General features: G+C 36.6%; 1 protein-coding gene across 12 annotated transcripts in view; it reads right to left on the bottom strand.

Moving 5' to 3' along the window:
- The window catches only part of SLC9A9 (solute carrier family 9 member A9), a 199,222-nt gene extending 185,686 nt beyond the window's left edge, over positions 1-13,536 (bottom strand). For 11 of the 12 annotated variants that reach the window (XM_042820768.1, XM_042820765.1, XM_042820769.1 and 8 more), the window contains exons 1-4: positions 13,202-13,527; positions 7,300-7,502; positions 2,289-2,366; positions 1,621-1,697 (exon numbers count right to left, since the gene is read on the bottom strand). In XM_042820768.1, the coding sequence (XP_042676702.1) occupies positions 1,621-1,697; positions 2,289-2,366; positions 7,300-7,502; positions 13,202-13,376 (533 nt within the window). In that variant the 5' untranslated portion in view covers positions 13,377-13,527. Of the gene's footprint in view, positions 1-1,620; positions 1,698-2,288; positions 2,367-7,299; positions 7,503-13,201 lie in introns of all 12 variants that reach the window. The other variant, XM_042820766.1, reaches the window with a different exon arrangement.
- Between the last annotated feature and the right edge of the window lie 10,763 nt (positions 13,537-24,299).

Here is a 24,299-nt window from a genome sequence, read left to right as displayed (position 1 = left end):
CATAACCTAATTACATGTCCATACATTTGCCAAACTACCCAGACATCTCTGGAAATGCTAAGCACAAGGAGAAGTCAAATCCCCAGTTGTGCAGTGCACAGGAAAGGTACTGAACTTTTCAGGTGTGTGTTCCAAATGCTTAATGAGAAATAGAACCTGTGTGCACTGAGAATAAGTCGATGTGTCAATTTATCAATATCCACAGTTCTGTCTCATAATATTATGAAACCAGAGGAAGCTACTTATTGTTGAGAAAAAAAGTTGTAAGTTTACAGGAAAAAATGAATATTCCCAATGAGGAGTCAGACTTCTTGTTTGTTTGTTTTGAAAAACTGTTTTCTATTGAAAATGATTAATTGTAAATAGAATATTTAAACAGAATGCCAGTGGGAGGATTCTGTCCTTTAATCTTTAAAATACATTCACTACTGGGAGCAGTTTGGACTGCTATGCTTATGAAAGAACAAAATTCTTAGATACTTAAGTCCAGATGCATTGTGTCAATTTAAACAATATAAAGTTTAGCATTTCTTGCTACTGTTGCTTTTAGGAACAATTTATTCATTCCACCCATCCATTTCTCCCTCAGGAGGCGAAGAGGGGCTATTGAAAGTGTGCAGTCAAATGTGAGGAAGAAACATTTTCAGATGACAATTGAATCTTGATACCACAAGTGTCTGAATATGAAGTGTCCACTTCAAAAAGTTACAATGGAAAAGCTAATCTCATGTCTTTTTTTTTGTCCTCAAAAATATTTGGAGTGGTATTTGTTAATTCCTGATACCTCTTTCCATCTCTCTCGTATGTTTATATATAGATGAATGTGTGAGTTTGGTTTTCAAAATCATTTCAGATTCAGTTTTTTTAAGAAAGAACTGAAAAATATAAAGGAGAAAAAAAATTGTGGACTGTAAATGCTAGCCAAGTATTTTAGCGTGAAATGTCTCTCCACAGTGACTAGTATATCAGCCAAATTTCACAACAAAATTAGAAACATTTTACTTAAGAAGTTTGGAAATGAAACAGGATTTTTTTGTCCCTGTGTTCTTGTCTTCCTCTTTTTCTGCAGAAACTATTTAGTCATATCCACTTCACACATGATATGATAATAAGACTTTTTGCATGACCTTCAGTTAATAGGCTTCACTTCGCCTTGGAGACAATTCCAGTAATTTTACACTATACAGTATGTTTCTGTCCATCCCCTTGTGAGCTTTGAAGTCCTTCATTTTTTGTTAGAGACTTGTTCTCCTATGGAATGAATTCTGGTCAGAAGGATGACATTTCAAATGAGAGAATGGTTCCTTTTCCCAGGAGAGGTAGTTAAGGTAACAAGGTTGTGGAAAAAAAGGCCATGCTTCCATCAATCACAGACTAGAAGTGCAGGACGCAACTTCCCGAGTGCCTTAGACAGCTCTTACCAGCCAGCAATCTTGCCTCCTCTGCATTCCCTGACATAAAATTACTTTATCTATTACACACATTGTGACTTCTATTGATCATTGAGGGTGAGCAATTATTTTCACAGTTTAGTTTTTAATTAATAAAAAAACAAAACAAACAAAACCAAGTAGAACATTAATTAAAACTTCAGCAGTATAGTAGAAAGCATTCACTTACCCTATGACAATGCAGGAGATGGCAGTTCCCAAAAATGCATAGGTTAAAATTGATCCCAAGTTACGAAAGAAATGTCTCTGGGGAGGAAAGTTTGGGGAAAAAAAAAAAGTCCTTTGTAATACAGTCAGTAACAGAACCTTAAAACCAAGTTGCATCTAGAAGTGCCATTCCATCCATTCTTTTTCTTGCTACAGCCCATAGATATAAAATGAAACAGTATAGGCTATAGAAGTTGTTTTGGAAAATATGATTTGATTCTATCTTTTTTTGTCTCTTGGAGTGCCTTTTCAATTCTCTTTTATGCATCTGGTCAAATGCTTCAGGTTCACAATAAAAGTGTCTGATATAAACTATCATGACCTTATCCATTGAGTAAGCTAAGTTTTGATCATGCAGTGTATAAAAAATACATAGGCTGCTGCCTACTTGTAGTGTTACCAGATTCAAAGTGGCCTCTTCTGAAAATAGCAACGTCCACATGTTACAAACTGCACAATCAAATCTTTGCACTGTGACAGGGAGCAGATTGTATTTTTTACCATTCCTGTCAAGTTCTTACCGTGCAGTATATTTATTAACTGGCTTTTTTTCTCTATTACTGGTCTGTTGGATCTAGAAAGTAGCAATCACACTAAGCCATTTCTGTAATTTAAGACAGAGGCACTTACCTTCTTTAAACTATATCCAGCATGAAATATAATAGGTGGCAGCAAAATATTGAAGAAGATGGAAGGATCAAATGTCATCTGCCAGAAAGGACAAAAGAGAGGGTAAGGAGACAGAACGTTCTGAGTTCTGTTTTACATATTAACGTGTAATTCCTTATTGCTCATATATGTAAAATACTATTTGAATGTTTAAAGAAGGAAATTGGTTATGAATATTTTAAATATACAAGTAGTGTTACCTGTGATACTGTCATTACACTACTGCACTAACCAACTGGACAGTCCCATGCTTAATTCCTGGTTCAGATGAGGGCTTTGTGCACTGTCCTATGTCAGTTCCCCACTTACTCAGCAGTGGCAACAGAAAAGATCTGCACTAGCCAAACCAAACTAATGGTTCTTTCAAAACATGTCTATATAGTTCCAAACAGAGCTAGCTAAAGTTGCTTGATGAACTACTGGCTGTCACTTCTTTGTGATCACTCTTTGTGATTCTTGCTCCATCCCACTGCCTGGCACAGCAGCAGACAACAATTCATACTCCATTACAGAGCTTGTTTCACTTATATTCTGTGTAGTGGCAACCAGGTCCTCTCTGAGTGCAGCCCGCCTGAGATGCATCTGGAACCTCATTATGTGTGAGGCACCAGACAACCTCCATCTCCTTTGTTTTGTAAGAAGTAAGAATTTATTGTACTGCCGCCTCAGTGCAAAGCTGAAACTGCTGTATGGGAAATTCACTGCAGGAATAGTTCAGAAGTACTGTTTGTAATGCTGAGCAGTTATCATTGAGCTCTTCTGATCATATCTTTTGTAACCTCAATTCACCTTGGGGCATGAAATAGAGAGAGAAAATACCAAGAAAAGCAGCTGGGAGACACCAGTAACCTTCTGAAGAGGCCCAGTTTCCTGAGCTTCCTAGACCAATTCTACCATAGCCAAGAGGCTGAGAAATGAAACTTTGTGCAGAGAACAGGGTTGAAAGTTCAGCAATCTTCTCTTTTGGGTACATAGCCAGGCTGTATAATGAGCTCTATTACAAGCTTTTAGGAATGGATGACTTCAATTTAAAATGCTGTTACCTGCTTTCAGATATTGTCAATTTTATAAGAAAAGCATTTGTGAATTGAAAGTGAAGGCAGTACTAATGCTGCTATATGCCAAAGTACATTACAGAAGATTTAAACCTAGATGAGTAAGAATGACTCACGCTCCAGAGCATCTCAGTATTTTGTATGTGAATAAGCAGAATTGTCCTCATCAAAACATGTGGGATCAGCATCCAAACACAAAGTGTTTCTGCAAATTTCTGTAGCTTTTGTTTCCCTGGGATATTGTACCTCTGTGTGATAGAAATAAGGAGGGAATTTCCCACTCTTTAAAGCTGTTACATAAATCTTACTTTAATGAGAGGTGAAATAGCATTACAAAGATGGTACTAAGTTGGTGATTTGGCAGGCCCTCTAAAACCATATATAAAATAATGGCCATCAAAATCCAGAGTGAGGAAACTGTTTTCTACTAAAGTTACTTAAATTCCCCTGGCAGTATCATTTCAAATATGTGCAGTTACCTACAAAACAAGACCCCAAATGATTTCTAAGTAATTGTATTCCAAGGCTTTATTTTTGTAGTGTGGTGAGCTTGAACTAATTGTGGAACTTGCTAAGTAATTTATGCAGACTCTGAAGCCTCATCACCTCACACAGAGATTTATTGAATCAGATGTACTCATAAATTAGAATGCCTGTCTACTTCTGATCATTCAATCATTGGAAACTTTACAGACATTTGCAAGCAGCTGGATTTTCATGAATACTGTAATAAATTTTACTTAGAGCTATAGTAAAGATTGTCAGGAGAACACTGGGTCAATGTATTTTTCTGTGACCAATTAAAAAAAAAGCTCAGAAAAAAAGCTCCTTAGCTCTTGAAACCACTGAACTGTGTCTCCATGTCACCATTTGAAAAAAAAACATGAACACTGATAGAATCCCTTAGCCAAATGTTGTATACAGATTAATTACTAAATTTCAGTGAACACATAAAAATATGCATAAAAATCTCTGCTTTAAGTGAGTTTCACAGCAGGCTGTATTTGTTTTTTTTCCTTATTAACACTGTTTGCTTCTGTGTTGAAAATAGACTGAGGTCCAATTTGTTTACAATACCTTGACAACAGGTTTGATATCAGATATCAATGGCCATTTTCTGAGTTGACTCTGCTTATTTTGTCTTGTGTCATTAACAATAATCTTTAACTGATAAAAAGAATATTGTAAAATTTACTTTTGATACTTAAGAAAGTAAGAATGCTTCACAAGACAGGCAAAAGTCTGAAAAACTTCAGAGAAAACTCATGTTTGTACAGTCTGTCAGATGAACGTTACCTGAGAAGCTAATTCATGATTGTTACTTGTAACAGTATGAACATCGTCCATTTGCAGATCAGTAGCCAAAGTAACTTTCTCCCCATTTCACTGTAGCTATTTTTTCTTTGGAAAATTCTCAAGGCCTAAATTTCAGCCATTGTAAAATACGTTAAATTCTTTAATTTCAGAGAAACCAAATCAATACATGAGAGCCATAGAGCTAATTCATTATTTCCTCTTTCAGTTAGGTGGGAAATCTATCAAAAGCTACAAGGTGAAATATTTAAACTGAATATCATAGAGTATGAATGCAGGGCAAATAATCTTTTTTTGTAATAAATTGTGTTTGTAAGGATTTTGGCCTAGAGTATGTTCAGCCTCATTTTATTCTCTACAGAAGAAATACTTAAAGCTTTTTCACTTTTTCCTGGTGCTTTCCTACTTGCATATAGAGAAAACTGATTTCTGCCAGTTGGTAGCAAGCTCTGGGATTGTCCTTCAGCAAGAAACTAAAAGAGAACAACCTGGCTTCACCTTCAGAGAGCCGTCTTCCTGTGCTTTTCTGATCTAGTGTGGGATCAGTGCTTAGCATAAAAAGGGCAATTAGTGTAAAACCCAGGCTAACCAAAGTTTACCCGTAAGTGAATGGAGACTGCCTAAGAGTGGTAGAAAAAGACCAAAACACCATAGAAAACAGAGAACTCTTCAGCCACCCTATCTCATGCTTTATTTTCTGAATGCCATTGTTCAAATACTGAAGTGTCACGAAACTGTAAAATCATCCAGAGTTCACACAAAGTGCATTCCTCATCTAATACTATTCCATATACGTGAAACACTAGTTGTTTTTTCTACCACAGCTAGAAACAGCAGTGCAGCTGTCAGTACACTGTCCAACTTTGCCTTCGATTTCAGACACAGTGACCAAGAACAACTTTGAGTCACCACACTTCAAGTAACTTTCAATAGACAGAGTGCTTTTTAAAGCTGGAGAGGAAAATATTTTTAATAAGCCTATGTACTGCTTACTGTTCTGTCAGCAGCTGTGCTACTTCAGTACCTTTACCAGAGACAGAACACAATTAGAGCAACGGCTTGCAGCTCCTTTGTTCAGATAAAGTGGTATTTTAAGGCTACACGTACTAGATCAATTATTTAGATTTGGAAGAGTGAGAGCTGCCAGAAAATGACTTCTGTCTTCTTGCTAGCAGATAGCTTCATTTGATAAACAGGAAGTGAAAGCTCAGCTTTTTTTTCCATTCTGCTTACTTAAAAATATCAAATTGACAAAAAACCTGCTAGCACATAATGTGCTGCTAACTTCATGGAACACGTGATAGAAAGCGAATTCACTTGCAAACTCAAATGTTGACCTTGGAACTAATTCAGCAAAAGTTAAAATATTTCTTACATAGGCATCAGAAATCTTGAATGAATGTTTTACATTCAAAATGATTTGAAGGATATATCTTTGTAAGTCACAGGGCAGCCTGTTATTTCTGATAAATGCAGGTAATAAACTCATACACTGAAGTCAAAAGAGAATTGCAGTTGAACAAAAATCAGAGCATGGTGCGATCATGTTTTCTGTTTTGTATATCAGTGCTTTTGCCAGGCAGGAAGGCTGCCAGGCATTGCTTTTGTCTCCTAAATGCTGTCAAATGTCTCCCTCTTTCCTTTTTTTAACTTATTTTCTTTTTAATAAGGCACTTGCCCTCTTACAGTGAAAATGTTAGCAGGCTCAGACCTCTCCTGTGATTTAGAGAAACCCACAATTCGTAGTGGAGATTTTTAAGAATCTTTCTGCAAATTGGGACTATGGAAACAGGAATGGGCAATCCCCTGTAAGAGCAACAGGAACCTCTATCTTAATCCTCCTCCCTTCCCATAACATGAGCCAGCTTCAGTGTACCAAGTTTGACGAAAACATTCAAATGTAATAGAGAAGTACAGGAGACTTGGGAACTAAACACTTGAACTAAGACAAACCTCTCACAACCAGCAGGAAAAAGGATGAAGACTCAGCAAAATCTGGTTAGCATGACTGCCACAAGACTTTCCTGTCTCCACCCACCACAGCTCTCAGTTTTCAGTGTCTAGTCTAGTTCTCTCTTACACTGTTAGGAAGTTAGCAGCAACTACAGGCAGGACATGAGGCAAGGGCTTTGAGCAGATGGTTAAATCCAAATTCTGCGGAGATACCCAGTCTGCATTCTAAGTGTAAATTAAAAGCTTTGTATAATTATAACTGCTACTATATACAAAAATATGTATTACTGTGGTAGATAAATAATGATGCTTGTTAAAATCAAAATAATATATTGAAATATTGTAAACGACATTTGTAAGGGCTTAGAACCTGCATGTGAGTATGCAATGTCTTTGAATTTAAGTTTTAGAGGGATTTTGGAAAGTCTCTCTGCACTCATAAATTCCTTAAGTTGCTGCCCTTTCTTTGAACAGACTATCAAGAGAAGCAAATATTGCAAAGGTAGAGAAATAATACACTAAATAATTAGAATATTTTAAGTGTTACATACTAGAAAATAAGAAAGTCCACAACATTGCAAAGGACTCTAAATAAAATAAATGAAAGAAATATCTCAAACAATTCAGAACAAAAATAAAATCATTTTTACCTTTTGAAGCATTGCATTGCCCTGGTGACCATTGACATTGTGGTGGTTGATCTCTCTTTTGTATTGGTATTCATAGACCTGATTAGTTATATTAATAAGTAGACTGGATGGCCCAGATTTCAGCTTTTCACATTCATAAACAGTTCCATTTTCAACATCTGATGTTTTTGTTGCATATCGTATAATTAATCCCATTACGAGGCCTGGAGAGTAAAAACAAAACAAAGAGATTCAGGTGAGTTTAAGCATTTGATGCTGCACAGTGGCTGACTTGGGGAAAAATGAACTTCCCTGATTTGTTCTACTAAAGCTAGAACGTTATTTTCTCAGTGTTTCTACCTTCACACATGCACACTTAACTCAGTACTCTATGGGGGACCATAACATTCTTTCAAAACGTTAATTTCATTAGAATACTGATTTTGGTTTGCCATGTCCTCAGCTGTACTCCTATTCTTGCAATCCAGTTGCTGGAATCATTCTGTTACAGCAGTTGACTTAAATGCTGTGCTTTCAATAGATACTGAGAGAAGGGGCATGAATGCATATCTGAAGTGCTATGCTGAGCATAAAAAAATCGGCTGTGATCTTGGTGGTTTCCCACACTTCTTCATGGAGGTACATTTCCTTCTTTCTCTTGGCACTAGTGGGAGCTTGAGTGATTACTTCAGGAAAAGTAACTGTTATTTATCTAGATTACATTACTGGAGATGATTAATTGTAGGAAATAGCGGATAGGAATCTGAAAGATAAGTTTCATTATGTAATGTCATGGATGCTGTGGATAATCAAAGTGGTCATAAGCACCTGGTCAGGTGTCAGTAATTTTCACATTTTTCACTAAGAGAGGCTTTTAGAATAGACACAATGCAAGCTTATAGATTCCTGGACTGATGATGCAGCAGAATGACATCTGTATTGCATATTTTGTATGTACGTGCATTCATGCTTGTTTAGTGTGGTCAGCTACTTCAGATGGAACAGGATTGAGATATGCAGCAGAAAACGTCAAGGCTATTTGAAGATACAAAGCATTTGTGTAGTGAATCAGATAATAAATCTAGCTGTAGTAAAAGACTGAATTCCTCAAAAAAACAAACAACAACAACAACAAAAAAACAGAGAACCTCTTTGGTTCATGTACTTTGAACCAAATTCTGTTTGATAATTTAAAAAATAAAAAGCGTTCTCCATTACAGTAATGTAATTGAACAAAATTGCTTGAGGGAAAAAACATTTCAAAATTTAGTGTCAAATTTAGATTAGGAGTCAAGAGGGACTGTTCTTTTTTTGTATTCTTATCAGACATTATCTCCAGTGGCAGATTCAAGCTACCTCTGTAAGAATTTTCTGGAATGGAAACACATTATCTGATTTACTACACAAATGCTTTGTTGATCATAGTCACGCAAGATGATCCTTGATTATAAATAAACCAATTTGCAGAAAATGATTGTTTTAAATATATGACAACAGTAGTTGTAATTCTCAGTCAGTATTGATCAATTCTTTGCAACTGGCATTCAAGTCAGCCTTTGGATTTTCTTCTACAGGTTTAGTTCTTATCCTCAGATGGAGTTCAGATCTGGATAATACACTGTGCAATAAAACAATGAAACAATAATGAAAGTACAGGGAAATTGTGTGTCATCAATAGCATACACATATTAAAGAATTTATATTAGAGCACATTCTAACAATATTTTTAGGGTATCAATGAGGTTTTGAAGTCCTTTTAGCTTTTAAAGCAATTCTATGATGCTTTAGATGTGAACAAAATATAGATGGGATCTATAATGATGAGCTGCTTCAGAATGTTTTCAAATTCTCTATGGAAAGTTTGGACAAAGACAATTGTTGTGGCATTACACTATGCTGCAGGAATCAGTTAAGGTGGTGGAATAGTATTGCTTCTTCTGTAATAATAACTGTGCCAAAGTCCCTAGATAAAAATGCTGGTAAATTAAAAATCTGAGAAGATTATATTGAATATTTCAGTAGGTATATCATTTATGGAATGCACTTTCTTCTTTAAATTATTACGTAATATCTCTTTAATGACAGAATTCAGGAGTCCAGATTATTAATATAAATAATTCAATTCTAAGTAGCTGGATAATGTAGTCGTCTTTCCTATACTCCACCTTCCAAGCTGAAATCATGATTTTGTGAAATCATGCTTCTGTAGCGTAGAATATTTCTTACTGTTTGTTTAAAGAAAAAAAGCTTCTGGGAAATACCATGGTAACTATTTTTTACTATAAAAGAAAGCTAACAATTTCTAAGACCTGAACCATGTTTCAAATTTAATGCAGTTTTTCTAAATTCTGCATATTCTGTAAGTAGAAAAAAAGTCCTTAATCACAGGTAAGAGTATTGGAAGGGATTTCCTAAGTCACCCATGCCAAATTCTTGAGCTACACAAGATTGTTGTTTTGTTTTTTTTTTCCAGGACTTTAAATAAGGACATTAAGGGAACCTCCAGAAGAGGCTAGGCTCAACAAGTATTCCCACTGCATACCTGCCAGGAATTGAGCTATTGGGGGAGGGAGTGTTAGGCCTCCAATCTCAGCCCTCCAATCCCTTCCAGACTTCATGAAGCAGCTCAAAGTCCTCTGACATGGAGCCATTTCTTTCTACTAAGAGCTGTTCTACTGTGTTCTGTTCTTTGTCATTACGATTTCCTTTCAGTCTGATAAACCAGTTCTATGGAACACAGCTTTAAAAGCAGGTGCACCTTCCACCAGCCTCACCTTCACTGTATTCCCTAGTGTGAGAACTATTCAACTGAGAATGGTTTTTAATTGGTAGAGCCAATGAGACTAGCAGATAATGTCACCATATTGCTGGGATGTTTTGGATTTGTTTTGTTTTTGTTAGTTTTTGATAAAGTTTAATTTTGGTTGCCTACCTCCAAGGGTGCTTTAACCTATTAATTACACATAACTGGTAGCACCTGCACTTCAGCTCTGATACCTAAATTTTGAGGTGGATAAGAACTTTGGCTGCTTACAGTCTACTTTTTTTCATTTAGTATGCTCTGGACAATTCCCTTTTAAAATGAAGGACTGTGAATTATGTGTTCTATGGGGAATTTTGCAATAGACCTGGTTTATGATTTACTGATCTAGAGAAATTCAGCCCTACATGAGATGACTAACAAGCTTTAGAAATACTCATGCACAATTTCTTTTGAAACCTTATTTGGTTTTCTGTGTACATTCTCAACGTGTTTGAGAAAGTGCTTACTATAGTGCTTACCACCTGAATATGTTAATTTTGCTCCTTCTATTCAGAGTAGCACAACAGTACTCTTTCATATTCACCTGCCCCCTTGATATACAGAAACAAGAAAGTAAGATGAGGCTCTTGTTTAGGGTCTGTCAATGCAAGCTACAATACGCAGAGAAACCTGTCCCCCAAGATCTTGGAGAACAAAGTGGTGAACAAAAAAAACAGTAAGTCTGCGTTCTTTGTTTTTTTGTGAGTAACTGGCTTTTCATTTGGTGCTGAAACAGAAGAACTTGAGAGTGATAGTGATTTAAAGAGCTAAACACCTTGAAATATCTGCATACACTGTATCTACAGGTAAACAGTACTTGAACAAAAAAACCCAACTGACCGTGCATAAGCTTAAACTAAAAGTGTTCTTTTTTATTTTTTTGGTAAATATTGAAAGATTATTGGTGTAAATAGAGCAGCTATATTTTATGTAAAAACACTGATTTTATTAAGAAATCAATTATTTTCAATTTTTAATGTTTCAAATATTTTCAAGTTGTTTTCTGTTGTTGTTGAAACTGTTCAGCCTAAGGATGCATTTACCTTGGAAGTTTATGCAGGGGGAAAAATGTATGTATACTTTAAACAGAATATACTATTAGTATGTTCTTAGTGTCTAAGTTGTGTCTGTTCAGCATTTTGCAGAAAATCTAAAAATTCCTGTGTTTGTATCTCTGTTCTTTCCTCCTGGTCTTCCTCGTATTTCACTTTCCCCATACCTTCCACTGCTATACCTCTGATGGCATGCTGTCCTGATAAGGAATACAGACCCATCCATCATACTGTAGGACACAGTCTACAAATAAATGGCAATATTTTGTCATTTTAAGCAAAACTGTTGGCTTCTTGTGCTGTCATTCACATATCTAGGAAACAGCTCAATGGACTGCAGTAAAGCAAGTTGCAGGGCAGGTGTATTATAATACAAAACATAAATAAAAGAGAACTATTCTGATAGTAAAGACAGAGATTGCATAGAAGATCAGCTGTAGCAAAGTCACTTAGGTTTAGCTGTACTGAGAGTAGGGCAGCATCTACCTGACTGTCAGTACTTGGTGCTATGACGACTTCCTGAACTGATTTTTCTCCTGGAGTTGCTGTTAGCTCATCTAACATCTCTATCATTACCTCAAAAATTCCACTTTATTTTCATGATCACAGTTTCATAATGCTGAAGATACCCAAACCCATATTCAAAATTTTGACGAATGGAGGGGACACAATCAGCTTTCCAGATCCTATGAATGAAAATGTTTCTATGCCTAAAGGTCGCCATGAATAATGCAAGTCTAAATAGCTTATTTGCAACCATGAGGATCATTTCCTTAGTTCATGACTGTTTTAATAATTCAAAAACTCTGTCTCTTTATTGATCAAAAGAATATCAGGAGCTGGTTATCTTCATGATGTGTAGATTGCATTTTGGGCAGGCAGCAAAATGGAGCTAGAGCAGATAGCAAAGTGGAAGAAGATAAAATTCTAAATCCCATCTTATTTGTCTAATTTCATATTGCTCCATTTGTATTTTCCTCTTTTTTATCAGCTTTCAGCAAATGTTATCAGCTTCACATGGGAAACTACAATAGCTGGGAAAAGCTGTTATAGAAGTCACTCAAACAATTATAACAATAGTGGTTTACAAGTTGATTAGTTTACCTGCCATAGTCTACAAGTTGATTGCAATGAAAATATTGCAGTGTTTGCATGTGGTGTGACACAAATATTCTTCAGAATTGCAGCTTTAACAAAATTGGTTTTGGTATCACTGCTGAAGTATTTAACGTGTAAAGAATGAGTCAGTCTGGGATTAAGATGAGTCAAGATGAGCTCTCTACAGAGCTGTAGATTTACATCTTTTTCTTCCATTTTGACAATTATACATACACTGCATGTGTGTCATGTGGCTACAGAATCGGAAATCACACATGAGAAAAATGAAATGGTAGCAAGAGAGAATGGCATGATAAGCTCTTATACACATAAGACTATACAACTAGTGAGTAACTCTTATTGGTGGGCAGTGAAGAAGATTTCACATGAAAATGATGCACAATATTGCAAAACAGCATAAAAGAAGATTAGAACTTGACAGGCAAATTGAAATTACAGTACAATGACAGCATTCAGAGATTACTCAAGAGAGGCATTCTTCGTAGTCTGCTTTTCTAAAGCACTGTGGGGGGGAAAAACAAAGTCTCGATCTAAACATCATCAGGTAACATGGGTAGATTCATAAAGCTTCTTAGTCTAAACTTTGAATGTTATACAAAACAAGTGTGTAAAATAGGCATATTAAATAATTTCTTAAACTCTAGGCATTTGTAATGTTTAGAAATAATAAATTCTCTGATTTAGGAAGTGTCATTCAATGGCAGTCTGCATGTACAGGAACATAACCTGCACATCTTGAGGTTTAACAGCTCATGGTATTCACTCAACAAGTCAACCTGTAGCTACTGCACAAGAGATGGTATTACATTCTTATTTTACTGCACATTTAAGGGGCTGATGGCACTTCATTCAGCATGTTTTCTGAGCTTTGTCAGCACTTGATCTCAAGTGCCCGGTTATAAATATGCAACTACTCCTATGTCAAACCAGCACTTGAATTTATACTTACCATAAACCATAGCTCCTCCAGTTTCATGCAGAAAGCGGAATCGATGGTTTTTAAACAACCAAATTGTTAATATTGTAAGAATAAGCAGAAAGTTAAAGACTAGCAACTCCACAGCTCCCTCATGATAAAACTGATCTTCATCTTTCAGCAATGCATATTTCTTCAACTTCTCCATTTCATTCCCTTCACAGAGAACACACACAATATAAAAGAATGAAAAAAATCCCAGAAAAGGAAGGTGTTATCACCTTTGGCATACAAAAGTTCAGACACTGTAGCAATTCACAGCAAGCACATCTGCTTGATTTGCAGCCTCACGGTGAAGTGCCCCAGCTCAGAATTCAGCTGGATTCTCGTTACAGCTTCCTGTTTCTGTCTTAAAGCTGCCCTGTCTTATTTTTAATGTTACGGTTGCATCACTGCACTGTGCTTGCTCCAGCTGTAAATGCACAAATGTCTGCAAAGCTCACACTCTGCCAATTTTCTCAGATTTTGTTGTAAAACTTAGTCTGCATTCATAAATATTCATTCTGAAACACAAACTGAAACCTAAAAATCATATTTATTTTTGTAGTTTTAGCTGGAAAAACTGACACTAAAAGAATGATACAGCAATCTTCACTACTCCTTAGAAGTTTATAAAAGGTCTTTCCACTTTCCCACTTTTAAGTGTAAGCAACATAGAGGGTGGTATTACATTTTTTCAAGAAAATCATGGAAATTATTTAGGTTGGAAGTTACAGCTTCCTGGTCGGAAGGGACCCTTAACATCATCTAGTTCCAACCCCCTGCTATAGGCAGGGACACCTCTCACTAGACCAGGATGTTTTCAGACCTGTCCGCCTGGCCTTGGACACCTCTGGGGAGGGGGCATCCACAGCCTCACTGGGCAACTCGTGCCAGTGTCTTGCCATCCTCACAGTAAAGAATTTCTTCTTAATGTTTAGTATAAATCCACCCTCTTCAGTTTAAAGCTGTTTCCCCTCACCTTGTTGCTACATGCCCTTATAAAAAGCTTCTCCCAGCTTTCCTGGAGGCCCCCTTCAGGTAATGGGAGGCTGCTATAAAGTCCTCTTAGGAGCCTTCTTTTCCCTAGAATGAAGAGCCTCAGCTTTCTTAACCTGTGCCATAGGGGAGGGTCTCCAGCCTTCTGATCATCTATGTGGCCCTCAGGTTGCTGGAGTACCTCCTGAGCAGGGAACAATGCATAAGGATTTCAAGGTTTAAGCCCTGAACTCTCCTTGATCCTGTAGGTAGCCAGAAGTACGTGGAAAAGCAAAGGTTGGATAACCTAGAATGTAAAGCAATTAAAAAACCCTAAACCTATCAAACTGAATAAAAAGCAGTGGAATTATATTATTCCTTTATACCATCTCTGTTATTTGCATGTTTTCATTGCTTAAACCAGGAAAGCAGCAGAAATTGTATTACTCTTAATAGTTAATCCTCATGGAAGATTTCTGTCCTGGCCTAAAGCTGCAGTATTGTGCTGTGCAGGAGGGAAGAATTCTAAAAAAGCTCTCATATTCAATCTGTCAAGAAAAAAACGGTTCTGCTTCTTAGTACAAAAAGATAACTTTTCCCTCACTGTTCTTTTTCGCAATCACACTGGCGCTTTTTTTTTTTTTTTTTTTTTTTTTTTTTTAAGATTTTGAGCAAACTAAGATATAGAGTATTCATTCCAAATCAAGTATTGATCGAATACTTGAAATAAATACCTAGATGTCTACTATATAGATGATACTATTGGTAATTTCAGGGCTGTAGCTTCTAACAGAATAACTATTTCTAAGGAGGTACTGTTGCTTCAATCTACAATGTTTTGTAATCACTTTCACTCAGCAAACAATTCAGTTTCCTACTAAGCTAGTTTCATCATATTTTATGTGTTCAGATTTTCTTTCACTTTCTGTGAAGAAAAGTAGTTGTCCTATAGTTCTTTTTCACAGAATCACACAAGACCACATAGTGGCTGGAGCTTTGAGTCCATCTGCTCCAAGGTCTGTTTGCATGACCACCCAGGCCAGGGATCTCCAATGAGATCCCACAGCCTCTCTGGTCACCACCCAAATGCTTTATTACTACACAGCACTGAAGCACTTCCTGGTGCTCAGAGGAAACATCCTGTGTAAGTTTGTACACAGTGCCTCTCGTCCTGCCACCGGGCACCACGGAACAAAGCCTGGGTTTTTTTAAATTCATCTTTTTTCTTCAATTACCGGGTGTTTTTCCTTATTACTGATTTTACTCTGCAGTTATAATGTCTTCTCTCTCATTTGTAATTCTCTTATTTTTATCTTTCCTTCTGTAATTTTACCTGATAATTTGTAAACTTCATTAGTACAAAGCCAAAATTGTGTTTCTGAACTGATTATCTGTGGAGTCTCAGAGATGAAAAGTAGGCCAAAAAAACCCATCCCAAATTAATGACTCATGCATTTCAATCTTAAATAAGGATAAAACTTTGATGTTATCTCAATTTAAATGGAAAGGATTTAATTCTTCTAAAAATATTAAGAGTCACGTGGCTGAAGTTTAGAACTTTTCCAAGGGATGAAAAAAGAGTAAAGAGTTGATTTGGATATCACCCTCATCGCTTGGAAATGACAGTGACCTCAGTAGATACTTAGAGACTGATTGATGCTTCTCCACTGAAGATGAAGAAAAGCAAAACAAAAATAATTCGAAGTTAACCCCATTCAATACCTATCACTATAAAAACCAAAATTCTTAGTTCTCCTCACCAAATAAATAATTTGCAAGTGCTCAAAATTAAAGGAAAAGAAGCACAGAACAGAGGAAGGAGGGCATTTTATACTGAGGATCTCAGTGATTATGGTATTCATATCAGGTTTGGAGGCAAGGTTCAATTTCCTCTTCTATCTGTATCTACCTGAGCCCTATTTCTTACCAGATAATATGGAATTTCTCTGTCTTAAATGTTAGAGCAGTTCGGCTGTACAGCACTAAAAACACTTAAGTGTTAATTTCCCAAAGCTTCAACTTCCCCTATTGCAAAGAAAGGCTGTAATTCTTCCTCATCACACAAGATAAGCTGCAGCATGTTTGTGAAACTATCACACACTACAGCAATTTACACCATACCCAAATGTGGATGGAAACAAATAATTTTAGTTTTAGTACTAGATTTGGATAATAAGCATCTTTTAATTTATTTCCCTATAATGGGTAGTGGAAATGGTAGGAATGTGAGTTATGCATTCTATGTGTCCTATCCATCTGCATACTGTTCACATCACATCAGAAAACCAGTATGTAATCATACAAATAAAAGGTTTATTGCATAGGAGTCAAGGCAGAAGAATTTGGCTTGTAGTAACAACTGGAATTCTGTATTTCCCAGCTGTTGTCTCTTTTAATATGAAGTATCTTAGAACATACTAAACATCCTCAGAAAAATATTAGGAAAAAGAGTTATGCTGGCTATCACATATGCAGTGCAAATTGGTAAGCAGTGCATTAGTGGACCAAAATTATTATAGTTTGCTCTGCTTTAATTCTCCACTAAATAATTTTACCTAGAGTTTCTAAGTGTTTGTTTGAAAAATGTTATTTAAGGGGAAAACAAAAACCAGACCTTCTTCAGGAAGAATTTTCTAAAAGCAAATATGTTATGGAGAATAACTAAACATTGCAGTGGTTGATCCACTCATGTCTCTGGGTGTGAAACTGTTGCAGAAAGAGCCAAAGGGTCATTAGAGGGACTTTATTTACTTTCAATTTGTTTGTTCTTTTATTTCTACTGAGCAAGAAAACCACAAACTTGTTCCGAGATTTACACTTTCGTTAAGCTGTAAGTTTCTGAAGGTTGACTTTTAACTAAATGAAGGCTTTTATGCATGTCCCAGCTGAAACCAGAGCACTTCCTGAGTAGGGTTTGGGCTTAACAAGTTAATCTAGACACAAAGCAAACTTTTTCCTTTACTGATAGTTAAAGGAGTAAGTTTCCTTAATTTCAACATAACTGTACTGATAAAAGATGCTTGTTGCTGTAGTGGATGAGGATAAATTATGTATTTTACCACTTCAACTGCTTTCATATTGTGGGCTGCCTAGAGCTGAATTCTGGTAGAAAAAAAATCACACCACTATAGAAAATAGCTAAATTATTCCAAAGCAGCCTTTGAGGATATACAACAGCTGTTGGATCCTGTCTAAACCTCTCTGTTTTTTTGTTTGTTTATTTGTTTTGTTTTAATATTAGAATATCTATTACAGCCACAAAAAGTTGGGAGAAATGACGTAAGATTTCTATCTCTTGTAGATAATGCCTAGGCTAGGCTAAACAGTTCAGTTTGTGTGTACAAGCATACTTCAGTGAGCGATTTTTGAATGTTTTTCTTCATGCACAGCAGTAGATATTGGGGAAATGCTGCAATTACTGTTTTCTATTATGGAAGATTGAAGTTGCAGGTATTGGACTTGGGTGCTTAAATTCTGCCAAAAACTTGGCACAACGGTTTGTATAGTTTTGGGGAAATTTGCTTCTAAATAGTATTTGTCATGTCACAGGTCTGGCTTTTCTCCCAGAGATGTAAGACAGAATTTTAAATCAGCTTTCCAAACAGAGCCACCCATCACAGACAAGGGCATCTGTGATCGCATGAGAGAATAATTTTCTTTAAAGCTTTTAACATGCAGAAAAAAAAATCGGTTTCCTTATCTGTCTGTGTAACTGAAAAATTCTAGTGTTTCACAACATAGTTGTTTCCTGTTTGAGGACACATTTGCCCACAGAGATTATGTTTTCTTTCTCATCTTTCTGATTTATTGTCATCATTCATTCACTGTGAAGTGGTGATACAAAGCAAGAGTAACTTTTTTTTTTCCTGCAAGACACATGAGACTTTTTTCTAAGTGAGCTGCCAGAATTTACCTACATGTGTAGGACGTCACTGACTTGGATTCCTTACAGATACTACCAGGCTATTCAATCTTAAGACTGGGAAGATCAATAATTACATAATTTTCAAGGTTTGTTTGTAAATGGGCTTAGATCATTAAGTGAAAGATGGTATCTGAATAAAAGTTAATATCAGCTTTTGCCATTCACAGTTATTTTAAACAGACTTTACAAACAGAAATTAATGCTGATTCCCTTGTACTTGTGAGGTAAGGCATTTGAAAAATATCATAATGGCTAAGAATATAGTGGAAAATATAGTGAATTTTAACCCAATGCTTTCTGAATGTGTGAGAGCTTCAGCTGCAATGCATGCATTATCACCACTACACAATCTCTGAATTCTGAACAGAGTATGAAGATTCGATGATTAAGGTAAACTAAGTATCTGAATCAAAATGTATGCAAGTGGGTATTGTATTATAATGCATACACCATTGGGGAAAATGTATTTATTCTAAGAGATACAGGACATTACTAGGAATGCTTTTTGCTTTTAGTGATCTGATGATATTTTGGCATGTGTAGACTACTCAGAAGGATGCCCCACATGCTCAGGATCATATGCTGAGTAAAGCAAAAGTGAACTTCTGAAGTAATAAAAAAAGACTATGAATAGATTCAATCCAGTTTAATTTGCTACATTTTCTGAATGAAGGGTATGACTTTCTGTGATAGTCCAATACATGCCATATTACTTTATTAGAAATACGTGTGCACAAAACCAGATTTCCCTTAAGCATAATGAAGCCAATCTCATGTCCAGTACTTCTTCAGGAATGTTCTGCTAAGTACAGTTCTGCAATAAAGGGTGTTTGGAAAGATGAGAATAAGCTGTACTGAAAAAGTCCAGACAGCACAAAGAAACACAGTAAATGAAGACTCAGTATGACCTCAGTATTTGAAGTGAGGTCTCATTTGAAAAATTGTTGGCAGTGTGACCAGATAATCCGTTCGATTTTTTTTTTCTGTGCTCAGCTGTTGCCACGTTTTTATTTGTAACCATATTTTCAGTAGCATTCAGATCCCTCACAGATTTTCTCTCCTAACTGGAGTAACTTCTCTCAAAGTTTTGCTTTGTTTACTAGTCATACAGAACAATCCTATTTTGTAGCATTTACATTTATAGCACTGATAACATGATAAATGAAGAGAAGGGAACTGGATAAACTAAAACGTTACATTTTGGTTTTCTGAACAAGATACCAAGTGAATGAAGAAAGTCTTCATAGGGAAGATATTTAGAATATTAATTTGCAGGCCAAAGACAGAGGTAAGATATAATTTATATTCTAACTTAGTATGTCAGGCAATTTTAATAATATCGTGCTCTTAATGCAAATAATATTGTTTTAATCTCTCTTGAGATGTCGTTTTTTATGAACAAGAGGGTGCAGGTTTGTTTGCTTCCTGTTTCCACTTTATGAAGTGTCCTTTGTGTATTTGACAGAAGAAATATCATTCTCTCCCTTAGTTTTGTAACTTTAGAAGTCTGATGTTACAGAAACTATAAAGCTATGGGGATTGATGAAAAAGTGAAAGGACTCTTGCAAATCAGTGGAGAGATCCTCATCTTGGAAAATATACTCAGGTAAGTAAAAGAATTAAAAAATTATAACTAATTACAGTGATTACAGTTGATGGGAATTGTAACCAGAGACAATGCTTTAGCAACCTTGGCCATTATGCAAACATATGTAAAGTAAGCTAAAAGTAAAAGAAACATTGAATACAAGATGATCTCTATGTACATGTAAATAAAACACTAAGCAAAATCAACTCTGAAACTGAGAGATCCACCACGTTGCCAGTGCCCAAATAACAAATGTTCTGTCACAGCCTTCTTGCCTAAAATCCCCAGACAGACTGGAACAGGATTAGTGGGATCACAACTGGTTATCCTTCTGTAATCCATTCCAGCCAGGAGATCTGCCTTTCTATCTCCTGTTCTGATACATGACTGCCAATGAAATCCTGAGGGCTAAGGCCACTTAAGGCCACTAAGCCCACAGTAGTGACCTAAGTGTCAGTTTACAACCACCAGTTATCTGTCTATTTCAAAATCCATTCTTCTGTTGCTTAGGAGAATTTTCATATGAAATCAGTTTATTTGCTGGTTTTTATGGATCCTGTCTGCACTTTTCCTGAGGTAAAACTCTGGTTTTACTCCTGCTTACTTGGTCTGAATGATAATTTATCTACAAGGGTCATATAGACTTTGGAGTCTGAAATAATAGTCCACATTATCTATATACCTAGTACATTACAGCTATTGCTCTTACCCAAAAATTAACTTCAAAAATGCTTTCTGCTTACTGGAATACATCTTCCTATCCAGAAGGCAGAGTCTTTTTTTTTCTCTCCTTGCTTTGTAGCCTGTTTTATTGCCTAATCAAAACACAATACTTATCATGATGAATATACATTGAGTTGAGTAGAATTTGAGTTTCAGTCTCCCAAGAGGGTTGTAATATTTCTGGTTATATGTCACTGTCTCCAGCCATTGTATCAACCTAGGAAAATCATCTCTCACCAATGAATTCAGTATACACACTGTGATATAACATGATAATGCACAGTTCCACGTGCTGAAACAATCGTATGTGAACCAAGCATTACAGACCAATCTCAATTAAAAGAAAGCTGAAATGCTAGTGCATTTTTTCAGAGAAGACAAATGCCAGTGTTTATAGGAGTAATTGAAGCTCTGAAGGAAAGAAGAGTTTGTGTCTGTATGTTTTCAAAGTACTGTTGATCTAATGGTTTTAACCAGTTCTGGGTTCAGAACTAAGATGCGTAATTCTTAAGGAATACTGAGAAAATAACACTACTGATATACAAAATTTAATTCTAACTGAGAAATGTCAGCATCATGAAGTTCCGAGTTCACTCGTATTTAACATCCATTTTCAGCTTGAATTGCTGCCATGAGAGTTTCTGTTCTTTCATATTATATCATATAACAATCTAAATAGCAAGATATAACTTAAGGATGCCAATTGTAAAGATGATTTTTAAATCACAGGACCGTAGGGGTTGGAAGGGACCTCTGCAGATCATTTAGTCCAGCCTGCTAAGGCAGGTTCCCTAGAATAGGCTGCACAGAAAAGCATCCAGGTGGGTTTTGAGTATTGAATGATTGTTTACTAAGGGGAGACACTTACGGAAAGCTAAAAAAGAGAGAGAGGTGCACTGTGACCTGTAATATTCATTCACTGAAACCTCAGCACACACAAAAAAATTATTTGATTTCTATCTCAGAAAGTCCTTTTGTGAAAGGATTGTAGGAACCATGTAACCTAGCACAGGAAAAAATATCTATCCACCAAAGAATGTATTGGAAATACGCTGTTTAGTAGCCAGTTGTACAGACTTAGAATAATTTAGGTTAGAAGGGACTACTGCTGTCATGAGGTTACTGGTGGCCCATGCCACTAACCTGGAACCTTTCAATTACAAGGACTGCTTCCCCCCTATTTAGTTTGTCCACAAACTCGATAGCAGACAACTCTGTCTCATCATCCAAGGAAGACATTAAATATTGCTAGTTTCAGTATCAGTCCTGGGCGATATCAGTAGTACTTCTTTGATACTGTGATCCTATTCTATGACTCTATTCCAATTGGCCAAGATCAGACTTTGTACTGCTGATCACAATCTAAGCTTGATGATCCAGCTGGTTTTCCACCTGCCTTATCAAATCCACTTCTCCAGTTCATATCTCACCAATTTGTATACTGTATTGCTATTGGAGACAGTAATCCAAGTCTTGGAAAATCCACTGCTCCCCCCTTATCCACAAAAACAAACATCTCATCTTAGAAGATGGTCAGGTTGTTTAGCCTTGATAAAGCTGTACTGGCTGTTCCCCGGTCATCTCCTTCGTGTGTTTGAAAATGGCTCCAAGGACAGTTTATTCTATAACTTTCACAGAGGCTGAGGTCACACTGACCATCTTAGTTATCTGGAGTCTCCTGTTGAAGATTGGTGTGACATTTGCCTTTTTTCAGACATCAGGAATCTCCCATACCCCCTGAAATCTTTCAGAGCTGATAGCCAAAGGCCTTACAATGACAGCAGTGAGTTTTCTCAACACCTTTGGGTGCACTATATGCAGAACTAGGGACTTGTGCTTATCCAATTGGTTCAAGTCAATTTCCCTTACAACAGGTAATGCTTCAGTCCCACAGCTCTGCTGCTATGCTAGAAGGTGTGATGGCAAATTTTACCAGTAAATTTTACAGGCCAAAAGGTCACCTTTACCTTTTTCACGTCCTTTGTCACCAGCTCCTCTGCCCTACTGAGCATTGGGTCTACATTTCCAATAGCATCTTTTGCTGCTAGCATAAACGTGGAAGTCTTTTTCTAAAAAGAAAAGAAAAGAAAAGAAAAAAAAGAATATCCATAGCAAGTTTCAACTCCAACTGTTTCAGCTTTCCTAAGTGTTTCTCACAATGCCTTTATATTCCTCCTGGATTGCCTGTTCCTGCACACCTGCTATGTGCTTCCCTTTCACATTTGAGCTCAGCCAGATGTTTATTCTTCATCCACACTGGCTTTCTGCTACACTTGCTTGAGTTTCTTCCTGTTAGGTGACTTCTGTGCTTTGAGGAAGACCAGCTCTCTTGTGGCCTGCCTGTTGGTAGTCGTAAAACCACTCCTTCCACAGTGAGTTCATGAATATCAGATGGCTGACTGAATTGTGTTGGGAAAACGGCAGCAACTGAAATGCAGCAAAATTCATAATTCCATGTGTTTGCAAGTATCCTGACTATGGTAAACAGTTAAATATTAAAAACCAAACCGCAATGCTGCCTGGCAAAGTATATTGCTGTGGCACTTTTCACTTTTCCTAGATATTTATTCAAAAATATGCAATTTAGAGACTTCCTTCATAGCAAAATGTGACCAAGAGAGAAAAATACCCAATTTAGGTGGCAAACACAGTACAAGGACTATTCTTCATCATGAATTGAATTTGAAAGTATATTCCACTAGAGGGCTCTCTTCACACATGAAAAGAAAACACGACTTCTAGCAGTACCAGATCTGTCAATTCCGCAGGTTTTAGAAGGATTTTGGTGTAAGTTAAGAAACGTATTGTTGTGCATCCTTGTACCCAGTAAGACCAGAAGGGCTGATGTTGCTCAGAGACAGTCTGGTCATCACTCAGTGAAAGGAGATAAATTGCATGTGGTTCTTAGCTGCCTCCCAAGTTATACCAGAACAGCCACTTGAATTATTTTTGGCCACCTAACACAAAAAAATTGGATAAATCTTGCTTAAATAAAAAGTCCCATCCAAATTCCTGTCACCCTGACATTAGCAGGACTCACATTACACCACTATGGTTATTTTACAGTTTCTGCCAGTATCATTGAAACTTTTTTTTTTTTTTTTTTTTTTTTTTTTTTTTGGTGGGGGATTATTTTGGCCTTTCTTATATGGAGGTAACCCTGACATCTTCCTATCTGTTAGCCTAAAAACATATTTTACTAAAATAGACCTATGATGAGCAATGCTGTTTACATCTCTGTCGGTATCCAAACAGCAGCTGTTCCTTTTATCACTTGAGAACTGTTTAAAAACTTGTAATTAAGAAACATTATGAGCACTTAACCATTGTGTCTTTAGAATTGCAACAGCACTTCAAGAACAGTGGTTGCGTTTACAATATTGAATGAAATCAGACTATATTTATAACGAGAAGTACACAAGAAATGCAGGTAGGTGCTTTTGAAAATCTCAGTGGGCTTAAATTGCTTTTGTAGACAAGGCTTAGCTCTTCTCTCCTGTAGTAAGCAATCAATTTTTAAGAGAAAGATGTCCAAAATGTAACTAATATACAGCTGGACATATCTGCTAGGAATGCTCTATTTTTTTCCCTTACCCAAGGGAAAGCCTGAACTGCTTCCTCCTGCATGTCCAGTCTAACCTTTGTGCTCTCTCTTCCTTTGTCATTGTCTGTGTAGGTTCCAGACAATCATTCCTCTTCACTGTGAGCCATGTTTTAGCCTTCTGTTGCTTTGGGTTCCAACCTTCTTATTCTCATTCCTTTCCCTTTCCCTTTCCCTTTCCCTTTCCCTTTCCCTTTCCCTTTCCCTTTCCCTTTCCCTTTCCCTTTCCCTTTCCCTTCCCTTCCCTTCCCTTCCCTTCCCTTCCCTTCCCTTCCCT

This window comes from Centrocercus urophasianus, unplaced genomic scaffold (genome assembly GCF_019232065.1).
Source record: "Centrocercus urophasianus isolate 14NV4802_14NV808 unplaced genomic scaffold, USGS_Curo_1.0 seq_19, whole genome shotgun sequence".
Classification (NCBI taxonomy): domain Eukaryota; kingdom Metazoa; phylum Chordata; class Aves; order Galliformes; family Phasianidae; genus Centrocercus; species Centrocercus urophasianus.
This window is presented reverse-complemented; position numbering and strand designations above follow the sequence as displayed.